At 32.8% G+C, this 13,732-nt stretch overlaps 1 protein-coding gene across 2 annotated transcripts in view; it reads left to right on the forward strand.

The window, feature by feature from the left end:
• ZDHHC21 (zinc finger DHHC-type palmitoyltransferase 21) overlaps window positions 1-12,642 on the forward strand; it is a 64,923-nt gene extending 52,281 nt beyond the window's left edge. For both annotated transcript variants that reach the window (XM_084985448.1, XM_084985458.1), the window contains exons 7-8: window positions 3,967-4,010; window positions 4,553-12,642. In XM_084985448.1, the coding sequence (XP_084841574.1) occupies window positions 3,967-4,010; window positions 4,553-4,685 (177 nt within the window). In that variant the 3' untranslated portion in view covers window positions 4,686-12,642. The remainder of the gene's footprint in view (window positions 1-3,966; window positions 4,011-4,552) is intronic.
• The last annotated feature ends 1,090 nt before the right edge of the window (window positions 12,643-13,732 follow it).

Genomic DNA, 13,732 nt, shown 5'->3' on the forward strand with positions numbered 1-13,732 from the left:
GAAATGCTAGGAAGTCAAGCAAAAGTCTGTTGTAAAATTAGCAGAAATTAGTAGAAGACAAAACAAGTTTATAATCTCTTGTGATAGACTTTCCTTCACAGTGCTTTTTTACTCCAGGTTAAATCAACAGTCATTGAATCAGGTATGTGCAGCAGAGTTAAAAACATCAATAAGACCTGTAATAAGACTTTAATACATAATAAGACTTTCGACCTGTAATAAGACTTAGACGTACAGATGATCCTTCAGGTTCTATTGAACTGTCCTCAAGGAGTCTTTCTGATAGTTTTCCTCAGGTTTGGCATTTGGCAGATCTAGAAACTCCATCTTGAAATTGTTTCCAGAGTTGATAGGCCCAGAGATAGTGACTCTTACTTCTAGACTCAAAAGTGATAGTCATATAAACCAGGTTGACTATTTATTCCCTTATGTACAATTGTCAGTTGCCAAAGGATTCTGCAGCAGTTCTTTCTCCCCAGCAGTGGTGTGTATGGCAAAGTGTTGCTTTGTTAGAATGAACTCAAAGCAGGATGAGTTAGTTGGATGGATTATCATAAAGCTGTCTCTTCCAAGAGGACTAGATTCTCAGGTCTGTTAACCAGGAGATGGCTAGTGATAAATTCCTGCTCTTTTGCTTTCCACCCCTCCCAATTTTTCCAGTAGGCAATAGATACCATCCTCTCCTTTCCTGCTGGAAACTTTTTTTACCCATTCAAGTTATAATCTTATTAATTAGCATACAGCTTTCTTTTATAGTCAAACATATTTTCTTAGAACTTGAAAGATCATTTCTTAGGGTAAAGTCAGCCATCTTGTATAGTTGATAAAATACATATGGCCTATGTTGCTATATAAGTCTTGCTTGTTTCTAGTTCATTCTTTTTGTAGAAAATAAACTTGCAGTTTTTAAAACAGGAAAGCATTCTCATATGTCTTAGTTTCACAGACTGATGCAAGTCTTAGATTCTTTGATTATTAGACCATAGTCAAGACATAATATTTCTTTGGAAATGAGGTATTTTGATTGTAGACCACACAATGAAAATTTGTTTCTTATTCCTTGAAGACTGATTTTTTTTTTCTAGATAGCTGAGTTTTACATATAACTGAGAATTTAGAAATTATATTTATATGCCTTGAAGATAGAAATTACCTTATTGGTCATTTTGTGGTGGCCAGCAAAGGTACTGAATCTTTTATGTTGAATGGAATTATCTGCATCAAAATCTATTTTAATTATTTTTGGTTTGTTTTTTGTAAAATATTTTGCATTTTCCTGCTTAGTAAACAAAACTAAAAGTATATTCAGACTGGTTTGGCACTTGGAAATAACTTATGGTTGTCAGTGTTCCTGCCAGTAGTTAACTTCTCTTCTAGTTTGCTGGTTTTATTATGCATATGAATGTGATAGCGTGATAACTTGTGTTGCCCTGACTGTATTGTGTAAATGCCTGTACATAAACTTTGTGACACGTTTGGCTATTCAGATACAAATTGTTCTGTTTTCTTATAATAATATTCTAGATAGCTGAGTTTTAGAGAGATAAACATTCGCCATTTCTAGAGGGAAAAAATAGTCTTTTGGCCAGCCTCGTAAATCCCATTCATAAAGTCATGGTAAACATCACATCCTTTGATAGAATAACTGTTTATGATGACTTGAAAGGTAGTATTCTTCTTATTTTTTGAACCATATTCTAGAAAGATGTTGAAAACACTTGAAAATAAGAGCCTTTCCCATATGAAGGCTAAATCTAGATTCTTTAAAGTTGATTCTTTTAGTGCCACAAATAAGTTCCTCAAAGTTATAATCAAGTTGTAAGTTTCTGCACAGTAAAAATCTCCTGTAACGTTAGTCACAGTAGTCTAAGCTTCCTTATCTTAAAAAATAGTTTCCAGTTTTAAGTACTATATACACCTGTGATTTGGGGTCATTTATATACCTTTCCTAAAACACTTCTACATTTCTGTTCTGTCTTTTCCTTTGTATTTTTATACAAGCTATCTTAATTGTTTTGGAATAACCTTTCACCATCAGTTCTAAAAAAATTTTTAAATTACTTCATTCATTCTTTTTTTTAAATGTACAGCCAGAGGCCCACATTTCCTCTAAGTCTCTAATCAATGTTTTCATGTACTTGCAGACTGTGTTTTCACAAAGTAAAACATTATTTTGAGGAAATTACGCAACAAAACTGAGAAAGGTTAAGTAGAATTTTCATTGGATACCATGAATTTCCGAGCATGCTAGGGAAACTAGTAAATAGAGAATATGTAACTAACCTACAGCCTCTTCACAGGTTCCTGGAAAATCTGGAAATGAAACTCAGTTATTAGTTACTAGTCATCTGTAAAACCATCGGTTGTTTTCCTGTATGTGGGCCAATTACAGTTATTCAGCTGTTTATATGTAAGAATTTAATATTGTGAGCCATTCATGTAACCTCCTTAAAGAGTTCTTTTTTTTTTAAGTAGAAGTGGTTTTTAATAGTATAATTGGAAGAGAGTTCTACAACTAAAGAAGTTCTTGGGATTAGAGTTGCTGCCACAAATATTTACATGAGTAGTACTTAATAGTACAGCCTACCTGCTATAAATGAGGAAGCTAATGAAATAGAAGGTAAAAGGAGGAAAACTTAACTTTTTTGTATATTTAACAGATATATTTTCTTTTGTAGTACTTAAAAGTATATTTGAAAGGTAAATATGTATCGAAAATAAGATTGTGTAATTTGTGTTTTGATTATTTGGATATTAATTATCACAGTTTTTCAGTCTAGTGATAAATCTTCTATTAATATGAATTAGAACAGCATGTCTAGAAGCTATCTTCTCTTTGCTGTTTTTATTTGTGTTACAGCCTTTTAGAAAATACATAATAAGAAATTGCATTATTATGAAGAGACTGGTTTTATTGTTAAAAAAGAAACTTTTTTTGGCCATTTTTTGGGCTGCCCCTGCGGCATATGGAGGTTCCCAGGCGAGGGGTCTAATCGGAGCTGTAGCCGCCCACCTACGCCAGAGCCACAGCAACGGGGAATCTGAGCCACATCTGCAACCCACACCACAGCTCACGGCAACGCCGGATCCTTAACCCACGGAGCAAGGCCAGGGATCGAACTCACAACCTCATGGTTCCTAGTCGGATTCGCTAACCACTGAGCCACGACGGGAACTCCAAAAGAAACATTTTTTTTACCAAAGAACACTAATCTTTACTTTTCAGAGTAATAAATGCTGCACTATGGCAAGTGCATAGTTTGCCTTGTTGAATTTGCGTTTGTTTATAGAAATCCATAACCATTAGCACTCTTTGGTGATAGTTTTCTGTTTAATAGTGTCTTTCATTTGGTATACATTTTGGTATTTATTTTTTAATGAATATTCAGTGATGGGTTGAATTAAAAATAGTCTTTCAGAAGAATTATGGTGAGTTCCTGTCATAGCTCAGTGGTAATGAACTTGACTAATATCCATAACGATGCAGGTTCAAACCCTTAGTCAATGGGTTAAGGATCCTGTGTTGCCTTGAGCTGTGGTGCAGGTCACAGACATGGCTCAGATCCTTCACTGCTGTGGTTATGGCTATAGAGTAGGCCAGCAGCTGCAGCTCTGTTTCGACCCCTAGCCTGGGAACTTCCATATGGCACTGGTGTGGCCCTTAAAAAAAAAAAAAAAAAGACAAAAAAAATTATGAAGAAAACAAGTGTAATGAAAGATTACAGTTTAATGAATTGAAACTTCAATTTTGGGGGATCGGGTCGTAATTGAATAAATAAATGGACTTTTTTTTTTTTTTTAGTAAAATGTAATGTTGATTCTCTTTTTCCAAGAAAATTCTTAGTACCCATAGATATGCTGTTTATATCTTCAGAATGTTCTCTGAATATGATTAAAAACATCATAGACATAGAATAAAGCTTCAATAACTGCTACATCTGTTTAATTTTTTTTAATTTTTAATAGGATACTACATCTATTGAAAAGATGTCAAACTGCTGTGAAGAAATGTAAGTATAAAAGTGGAGCAGTGTTCTTATTTAAAAATACAAACAACTGGTTGCACTTGAAAACATGTGCATATAATGGAAAGATAATATAATGATAGCTTTTTGTAGGTGCGTTATCTAAGGCCTGAGCTAGACAGGCATAACCCAGTCTTACAGGAGGGGTCTTCTAGCCATGAGAGTTTTCAGACAAAATAAGTACTGATCATTCTTGTTCTATTGTCTAATGAAAATAAGTTAAATTATTTCTCCTAAAAGTACATCAAAGAGATTTGCTACTGTGTTGTTGACACACATTCTGTTAATCCTGAGATTCTCCTCTGCTTCAAAAGTTGCCCTAGGTTGATTGACGACACAGATACAATATCTGCTATCCAGAGTTAAAACTCAGCTGCATGCCATAATGAAAGAAAAGCTGTATTTGTGATGCTGGGACACAATTCATCAGAGTCCAGTAATGGATCCCCAGCCAACCTGTATTGTTTTAGCTGACTGAAGTGCACCATGGGAGTGCTGTCTTTCACTAATAATGCTGTCTTCTGTAGATCCAGGCCCCGAAAGCCATGGCAGCAGACCTTCTCAGAAGTTTTTGGCACTCGTTGGAAGATCCTGTGGTTTATTCCTTTCAGGCAGAGGCAACCACTGCGAGTTCCCTACCACTTTGCCAATCACGTCTAAACAGATGGATGGTGGGCACAGATGGGTCCTCCATGCTGGAAATGCGTTACAGGTTTTCTGATAATAGAACTATGACAGTCTTCAAGTCAATTAAAATCCACCCACCAATCTTAGGCATCATAATGTGCCCCAGGCTTTATTTTAATAGTGATCTTGATCCTGTTGTGGGACTAATACAAGATCTATATTTAAGTTTTAAAGCATGTTTACTTTCAAATTAGCTTTCCACAGGGATTTCTTTAAATGCTTTTGTTATTAAATTCAAAAGCAGTGATGGGGATGAAATAATGGTACATAATTTCTTTTAGTACTGACAATGTTACAGATTTTAATTTATAGGAAATTTCGTATGTTTATTTGAATTTTTCACTCTTAAGTAGTACTAACCAAATCTGAATTTAGTTCTTCAGGTTTTACAAAAGTTGATACGCCTCATATGCAGATTTTCTTTTTCAAATACAGTTTAAAATATGTAATACTTCCTTTTATATGTGCTGCAAGATTTTTTAAAATGCAGCATATAGGAATGAACAACAACAAAAAAATAAAAATAGCAACAAAGTACAGTGTTTTCTTAGAAGTAGTTTTCTAATGTTTTTTTCCTTCACCAAAATTAAAATAAAAACACTATCAAACACCTACCTTTATTTTAAAGTAAAGATTATTTTTTCCACATTAACTTTTCCATTTCTTTTCCCTGTACTCTTATAATTATCGATTGTTAAAATATTTGCTCCAAGGAGAAATTTTTGACCAAGCAGGCATGTATTCCTATTTTACCCTAAGATTTTGTTGAGCAAAAAGGGTAAAGAATTTGCAATAATTCCACAGACACTTTTTCTAGTGTAGCTATATTAGAATGCATATGTTTTTAAAATACTAGTATAACTAGATAATATATATATAATGTACAGTATAAAGAGAAATATTGTGCTTTTGGAAAAATATGTATACTTTCTACTTTTGTTTACCTACTAATAGATCTGAAATTATACCTTTTAAAGGTTTTTATGTAATAGATATTGGCCAACTAATACTGAAATTTTGTTTATAGGAAGTTACTAATAAAAGTAACTTTTATGTACCTGTGATCACCCAAATTGAAATTAAATTTTAATTGGCCAGCTATAATTTGGATTGAGAGACCTTTTATTAGTAGTTAATGTTAGGAAATGACCTTAAAATAAGAAAAGAATAACGATGATCTATATTCATTATTAGCCTTATACAAATTTAAATTGCTAATAGTGATGGTCTCTTGAAAGCATAGAACATTGGTATGAAAAAATATTTAGTATGCTTTGAAAAAAATTCAGTTTAAACCTTTTTCCATTAGAATACTGCAAAATCCATATATCTTTTTTTTAAAACATCGTGTGCTTACTGTCTTTCCCTTCAAGAAAAGATTGAAGTGGTCCAGGGTTCTCGGAGCATGTCAATATTTTCTTTTTAGTTAATTTTGGTAGTAAGGAGTCATACCTGAGAAATCATGAAACAGAAGGTTACCTTTGTCAGCTAGTTAACTATGTGCTGTGATTAGCTTTCGGAAATTATAAATATCTCCTAAAATAATAGAATAAGCTCTTCTCAGAGATATAAGTACCATGTCTTTCATGTTCTGATTACAATGCTTTATTATTTAAAAACCTAAAAGTGGAAGATGAAAATATTTATTGGTGCTAAGATGCATAGTAAATATAATATAAGAAATATACTTATAGAGCTTAATGAACCACAAAATTAGTATGTTCATCCCAGGTGAATGGGTTGGGTTTTGTGCAAGATAACATACTGACCAAATTTGGCCTGGTGACAGAGCTGTTTATGTATTGATAATGTAGATAGATGTCAGTTGAATGCCTTATGCTGTATACATTCCTTTCAAATGAAGACCTTGAGAGAATAGCAAAACCAAGTGGAGCCCCCCTCAAGAGCTTTATGGATGTATTTATACTTCATTTAGGAGCAGTAGCTACCTTGAAAGGTACCAGAGGGATACTCAGTGCCAACCTCTGCCTCAGTGTTGAGAACCAGAGGTGGTCTCTTTCCCACTCTGAGGGTTTCTGGTTTCCTTAGATATCCTACTTATAAAGTATATTCTCCCCCCTTCTTTCGCTTTACTCTCCCTGGTCCTGATCCCTCTATTCCTGATTCCTCTAAGTTACTATAATACGAATTAATACACTAGGCAAGGTATATATTTATTTTTTCTTGAATGGCAGAAGTGCTCTATATTAATATATTTATATACGAATCTATATTAAAGTACATCTATATATACTTAGGCTGTAACTTTCAGTATTTCCAAGTTAGCACACCTGACTGGGTTTTGTAATTCATGTTAGACAACGTGAAAGAAACCAACTGGAAGTCTCCTGGGGAGTGCATAAACTCTGGTGTTCTCTCTGCGCCCTCTTTTGGCTAGTTGCTGTAATTATACTGGCTCTAGAGATTTATTGCCCCACCGGTGAATTGGATAGCCCAATTCTGAACATTTCAGAGGTATAAACTTAAGGGAAGTGTATGTACAAAAATGTAGGATGTTATGAAAACGAGTGTGTTCCTCTTTATGATTTTAGTGTCTAGTTCATACAAATGTGACAGCTTTGCTTCATTTGTGTACATTCGTATATTTTTACCATCAATTACAAATTATATCAGACCAGAATAAATAAATATAGACCATTTCATTAACCTTAATTTGAACCTTATTTTGGCAAATTAAGTCCTTGGAACTAAAAAAACCATTACCTTAAAATCATCAATTTATTACCAAACAGAAATTTATTGTAGTCGCAATGAAAGCAAGTATCTAATATGTTTTACTGAATATCTGAAAAAAAATACATTTAGTTTTTTAAATCCCAGTTTTGGAATTTTTTTTAAATTGATCCAATTACATTAAAATAATTAGAGATTAATCATTCTTTCTATACTTTTCATTCTTTTTAACTTTCTTACTCTGAGTTAAAGCAGTTGCTTTAGTAGACAATTTATTATGTATTCTAGATAACCATTAAACTAACGATGTTGAGCATTAGAAAATAATTATGAGGAATTCCCATTGTGGTGCAGTGGAAACGAATCCGACTAGGAAGCATGAGGTTTCCGGTTCAATCCCTGTCCTCCTTCAGTGGTTTAAGGATCTGGTGTTGCCGTGAGCTGTGGTGTAGGTCACAGAAGTGGCTCAGATCCTTCATTGCTGTGGCCGTGGCACAGGCCAGCAGCTGTAGCTCCAGTTAGATAGACCCCTAGCCTGGGAACCTCCGTATGTCACAGGTGTGGCCCTAAAAAGCAAAAGAAAATAATTATGAGCAGTGAGATTACTAATGTAATCTGTATATTGGATGAAGTATTTCCTTATAAACATTCCATTTCATTTTAAGCAGAATGTGTGTTCAAGAATATTTTACATCAGCGAAGTGATTAATTGGACTTCTGGAAACGAAAGATTTTTAAGTAGTTATTGTAAGTCAGTAAATTTTAATAATGATATTTGTTGCTGTTTTCTGCAAAAATGTTCATGAGCTCAAAACTGTAGGCAAAAATTGAGTTTAGAATTTTAAAAATATTAACCAATGTTCCATTGTAAGAAAAATACTACTTTAAGAGTCGCATTAAAAATATTTGTGGTTATCATGAGAGATAGGTATATTTAAAATATTAATATGTTATTCACTTTTAACAGAAGAAAGCATGGTTTAATTTTAAGTAATAGAAGTAGAGAACATAAGCATAGATAAAGTTTAGTGTAACAGCTAAGTTAAAACTTCTGTCAGAATAAACATCAGTGAATGTTTGCTAATGCTTAGAGGTAATTTTCTGTAAGGATGGTGGCTAGTTATAATAGCTATTCTTCATCAGGCATTTTCATGTCGCTTTAGTACAGATAATTAGGTGAAGGTATGTTTCACCCAAAAGGATGTATTAATTCTGAATGCTAATCCTGAAGACTTGAGTTAGGACAACACCTTCACCCAGGAAGTAGAAAGTAATTTAAATTATAAATTATAACCATGTAAATTTCTGTGTGTTCGATAATAGAGCCGTTTGAATGTGCTTACATCTGTCGCTATAAAATCACAGGTATCCAGCTCTGGTTTACAATGGCATTAATATTAACAGAGCTGCTAGTCTCTCCCTGGACTTTTCTCTAGTCTCTCCCTTGTGCTTCATGTATGAATAAACTACTTAGCTCAAGTTTACTGAACTATTGCTGCTTCATCAAATAAGTTTGTGACATGACCTCTAATATATGTGATATTGCTAGAATTTATTTGGTAAAATTTACATTTATGAACATTAAATAATTTATTGATAGATATTAAGTATTAGATTTTCTCCCCAATTCTACTGCTATTGCTTTTAAAAATACAAGTGTCGGCAAATGTAGTTAGTAAGTCATAATGTTTAGTATGTTCTACTTGCTCGTGTTGTTAACCATATAATTAACGAATGAATGAGTGTGTTATTTAATGTCCACATTTGCTACTTTCAATCCTAAGAGTCCGCTGAACCTAGCCATTCTCAGTGGAATTCTAGAATATTCTTCAGTAGAATGTTAGAAAGTAATAGAACCAGCTTGCTTGAAGTATTTTGAACCAGTGTTGTTATTCTGTATATCAGTCAATATTTAGTGTTTCTGCCGCCTGTGGGATGATGACGGTTTAACTTTAGGAAGTTGTTTTCTCTGATGTCTCCTTTCATTATCATTGTGCAATTTTTAACAACAAAATTTACCACATTTTTGTGTGTTCTTCAGATGTTGTATTACTGCCTGCTAGTGCTAATTTGAAACAAATAATAATGGTATTTAAAATTCTTATGTCATTGGTATTACCAGTATTTTCCATTAGCATTATATTTTTTATTATTGTTATTTTTGTTTTTCATTTGTCAGCCATAGAGGACAGGCACTAATGAGCAGTGAGTAGCCAAAACTGAATACAGAGAGTAGAAGAACTTATTAAGATAGAGAGAAGGCTAGACAGAACATGTATAATAAGCATCTCAGCAGCTGGGTTTACTGGATACAGTGTCTGTGACATCAGAGAATTCCTGCTACAATCATTTTAGCCTTATCTCTTGTTGATACTGTTTTACTGTAAGAGTTGTTAATGCATGTAAGCATTTAGTTTGAGTTATTTCATCTAAGGAACTTACTTTGCTGATTCTCTTCAGCTCTTCAGATGCCTTTGGGAAATTATTTTGCATTTTAAATATCGTAATTGCGTAGTGTATGCAAACATGAAGTGTCAAGAATTATGTCAAAGTGCAGCTATTTAATGCCAAGGAGAAATGAATAGGTTGCCCAAAATTTGATTGACAAACCTAGGACCTTTCCTAATGCAGAGAAAGGATACTAAATGTTACAGTAAAACTGTCAATAGAGGAAGTGATTTTCATATTAAAATTTGGACTGTTTTGGAGTTTTTGATATCTGGAAGGTCTCCATAGCTATTGGTATTTTGAATCCCTGTAACATATAATGTGGTACCACACTTGTTCAGTACGCTGATCTTTTTGGTATTAATAGCTTTATATATAACCAGAGATGTGGACACAACAGCAGCAACAAAAGGTATATTTCTTTTTATGCCTCTGCTTGCCTGTTTTAAGTACAGGGTTTAACTGCATAGCCTCTTAACTAAAGAGAAAGCTTGTCTGCATAAGCTCTGTGTTCTTGCCAATGTGTGTTGGGTGATATTTGAACTACTGGTGCCTGAAGTTAGTATTTTACAACCTCAACAACTAAAACATCCCGGTGCTACTCACTTTAGCATTGAGTGACATATTTAATTCCTGTACCAAAGAGTTAATTTTCTTTTTGGTTCACTGAGAGTTTTCTTCTCACATCCTTATGTTTATAAAGTAGAATTAAATGCTACTAAGAACAATTTTGATTAACAGTTATTGCACACTGCTAATTCAATTTAGTTGGCTTTAAATGTCTCTAGTTTGGACTTTTTTTGAGTTAGGAAGATAAGTGTGGTCTTTTTTGGTATGGATTAACTACTTTAAAAAGTAATTTAATAGGTTGAATTTCCAAAAAATAACTGAAACACTTTACACAAGATTTTTTTTTGATTTTTTTCTCCAGTAATAAATAAGAAATAATAGGAACTCTATTTTTATTTCTACAAATGAACTTTATAGCTTATTGGGCCCTTTTAATAAATTCTTGAACAAAAGCTAGAAGGTAAAGTTAGGGCCCATTCTGACTACAAATGAAGAATTCTGCCTCTGCATATGTGTGTGTGTGAGAGAGAGAGAGAGATTGTTAGTGGTATTAAAGAATGATTTGCCATTTGACTATTTTGCAAATAAAGATGAAGTTAAATAACACTTTAAAAAGTACATACATGTAACGCGTGCGCACACACACACTTGCCCAAGAGGAATTGCAAAACATTGATTTAAACAAAACTAGTAGCAAATTGAACTTCTCTCTCACACAAACACACACACAAGCCTGGATATTGTTACTCACTTTATATACATTAGAGTTAAGAGTATTTTAAAAATTAATTCTGCTTGTGATTCATTTTAAACTAATGGGAGAAAAATCCTTTAGAACTAATTGTAATTGTCCAAAAGTAATACTGCTACACGTGCTAACCTGGTTCCCTAATTTTCCCCCTCAGACTTTTAAAACACGCCTTTAGTTTCTTTAAAAAAAGCCTGCAGCTGAAATGATTAAAAATTCTGGCCAGAAGGTGATAGTGTGTATGCATTGGAAAAGTAGACAATCACATGTAAGAATGTTTTGCATTATTTTCAATCAACTAAAGTCAATCTATCTTTGAATATAACTACAATATATGGTTTTGCAGTGAATTCTGAATGGATAAAAAAATCAAGACTGAACCTCATGTGAAATATGACAGGATCATTTGAATGATATCTAGAAATACAGATGTACATATTTTTAGGGATAAAAGAAAATTTGAAAGCAAAATGGAAAGAAACAACATTGTCTCTAATTGTTAAACATATACTTTCTAGATTTTGTTGCCAAAATATCAGTTCTGAGTTTTTCAACTTGTCTATGTGTTGTTTAAATTAATGTGGCTGAGTGCAATTATTTGTTCAAGTTAATGGGTACTAAAAAGTTCACAGCTATCCTCTGTTCTCTAGACATGAATTTTAAAAATTTTCTACTTTAGCGTAGGTACAATAAAGCAACTAAATGATAAAAAAAGAATATTCTCCACAATTGGAGAAATTCAGACAAGTGATTTGCAAGTCCTAACTGAGGGAATAGAACAGGCTGTTGGGAGGACTGAGCGTACATGATCCTGCTTCTGTAAGCTTTATGTCCCTGAATTAGTCTTTTTAAATGTCACTGGCCAAGATTAATGAATAGGCAAAATTTGTGATATTTCAAGGCTCCTAAAATTTTGTGTCAACCTCACGTGTCTAATATTATATCCCTAAAATAAAAGACTTTTATTTCCATAGCGGTATGTTCCAAGTACCATGTGAAGATCCTGTACTTAAATTCAGGCATTTTTTTCACTCAGTGGGTATGTTTAAATGTGAGTGCTGTTTTGCTGCATGTCTGCTATTTTACCTTGTCAGTTCCTCTAAGAGCATTTAAGGAAAAATCTTCACTAACATTTCTAGTGCTAAAAGAAATAAGGAAAATAGTAGTTGAGAGGTATGACAATAGATAGAGAAGGAAGTGGGAGCCATGTATCTGAGATTTGCTAGTTTAAATGAAAAGTCTACACTGGTTCTTAAAAATGAAGAACAAACCATGTATCTACCTTAAGAACAATGTTTTATTTTGTTTTTAATTTATTTTAATGTTTCAGTTTTATTCATGTAATATTTCTATATTTCTTTACAGATTGTTTTTAATTTAAATTGTGGGATTTTTTTACTTCTCCTGAAATGTATTATGTACTGTATTTTTAGAAATCTTATTTTTAAATAAATATTTTTTAAAAACATAGGACTGTTCTTCTCCCCCACTTCTTTATTCATTAAAATCAACCCAAATTCTAGATTTCAGTGCTCTCAGTGTGACAGGCCACTTTCTTTAATTTTAGGTAATTTGAATGATTATTGATGCTTAGTAGCCTTAGGATTTTGTTCTCTCACAACCTCAGAATCCTTTACATTTTTAAGAAGAACTAGGTATACATAGTAGGATTGAAATTGATGAACACAATATTTCTTGCTAGGCATTTTTGCCTAGAGATGACCCAATTGGATAGATTTAATCACTCAGTTTATTTAGCATGTATTGTGCCAGACACCATTTTATGGAAATATTTTTTCTTTGTGGAATGATCTACATAAAATAAATGCAGAGAGTATATGTCTAGGCATTGTTTTAGGTCTAGAGATTATTAAATTACTTAGAGCCTTTGCTCTTATATAATTATATTCTAAGAATATCTGTATAGCTTTTTATTGACAGATTTTCTTTGTCTCAACTAATTTCTTGTCCATGTGAGAAGTCAGAAAGGAGACGTGTATATTAGTGAGTGTAAATTAGTAAAAAGTATCTGAAAATATAAATCAGTGTATCTTAGAAACAGTAAAGCAGTAGAAACTATCTGAGATTGAAAGACAGGGGTTTAACTTTATTTTTAAAATCACTTCTTAAATTTTTATTACCAGAAAAGTAATGTTGATAAATACGCTGAGTTAACAGAAATTAAATGAGTCGGTAGAGTTTCATATATAACTGTAAGCTTTGCTATGTTGGGAAATTGTTGCATGCTGACAATCCTTAAAGGATTATAGAAGTGTATTCTTGTTTCTTCTTCAGTTTCCTTTGCTCTGATTCTAAACAGCATTTACAATAATTGTGCTTTCTCAGTGATGATAAATTCTAATCCTCAAAGCTTTTTGGTCTCAGAACTCCTTTACACTTATGAGAATTGTTGCAGGCCCCAAAGAGTTTTTGCTTATGTAGCTCGTCTTTATAATATTGACTATCTATTAGAAATTAAAACTAAGAAGTATTTTAAAATATGTATTAATTCATTTAAATATCATAATAATAAAACCATTGCATGTTAACATAAATAATG

Source organism: Sus scrofa, chromosome 1 (assembly GCF_054392235.1).
Source record: "Sus scrofa isolate SSC_HxYL_T2T_F1_AM1 chromosome 1, Sscrofa_HxYL_maternal_Yorkshire_Landrace_v2.0, whole genome shotgun sequence".
Classification (NCBI taxonomy): domain Eukaryota; kingdom Metazoa; phylum Chordata; class Mammalia; order Artiodactyla; family Suidae; genus Sus; species Sus scrofa.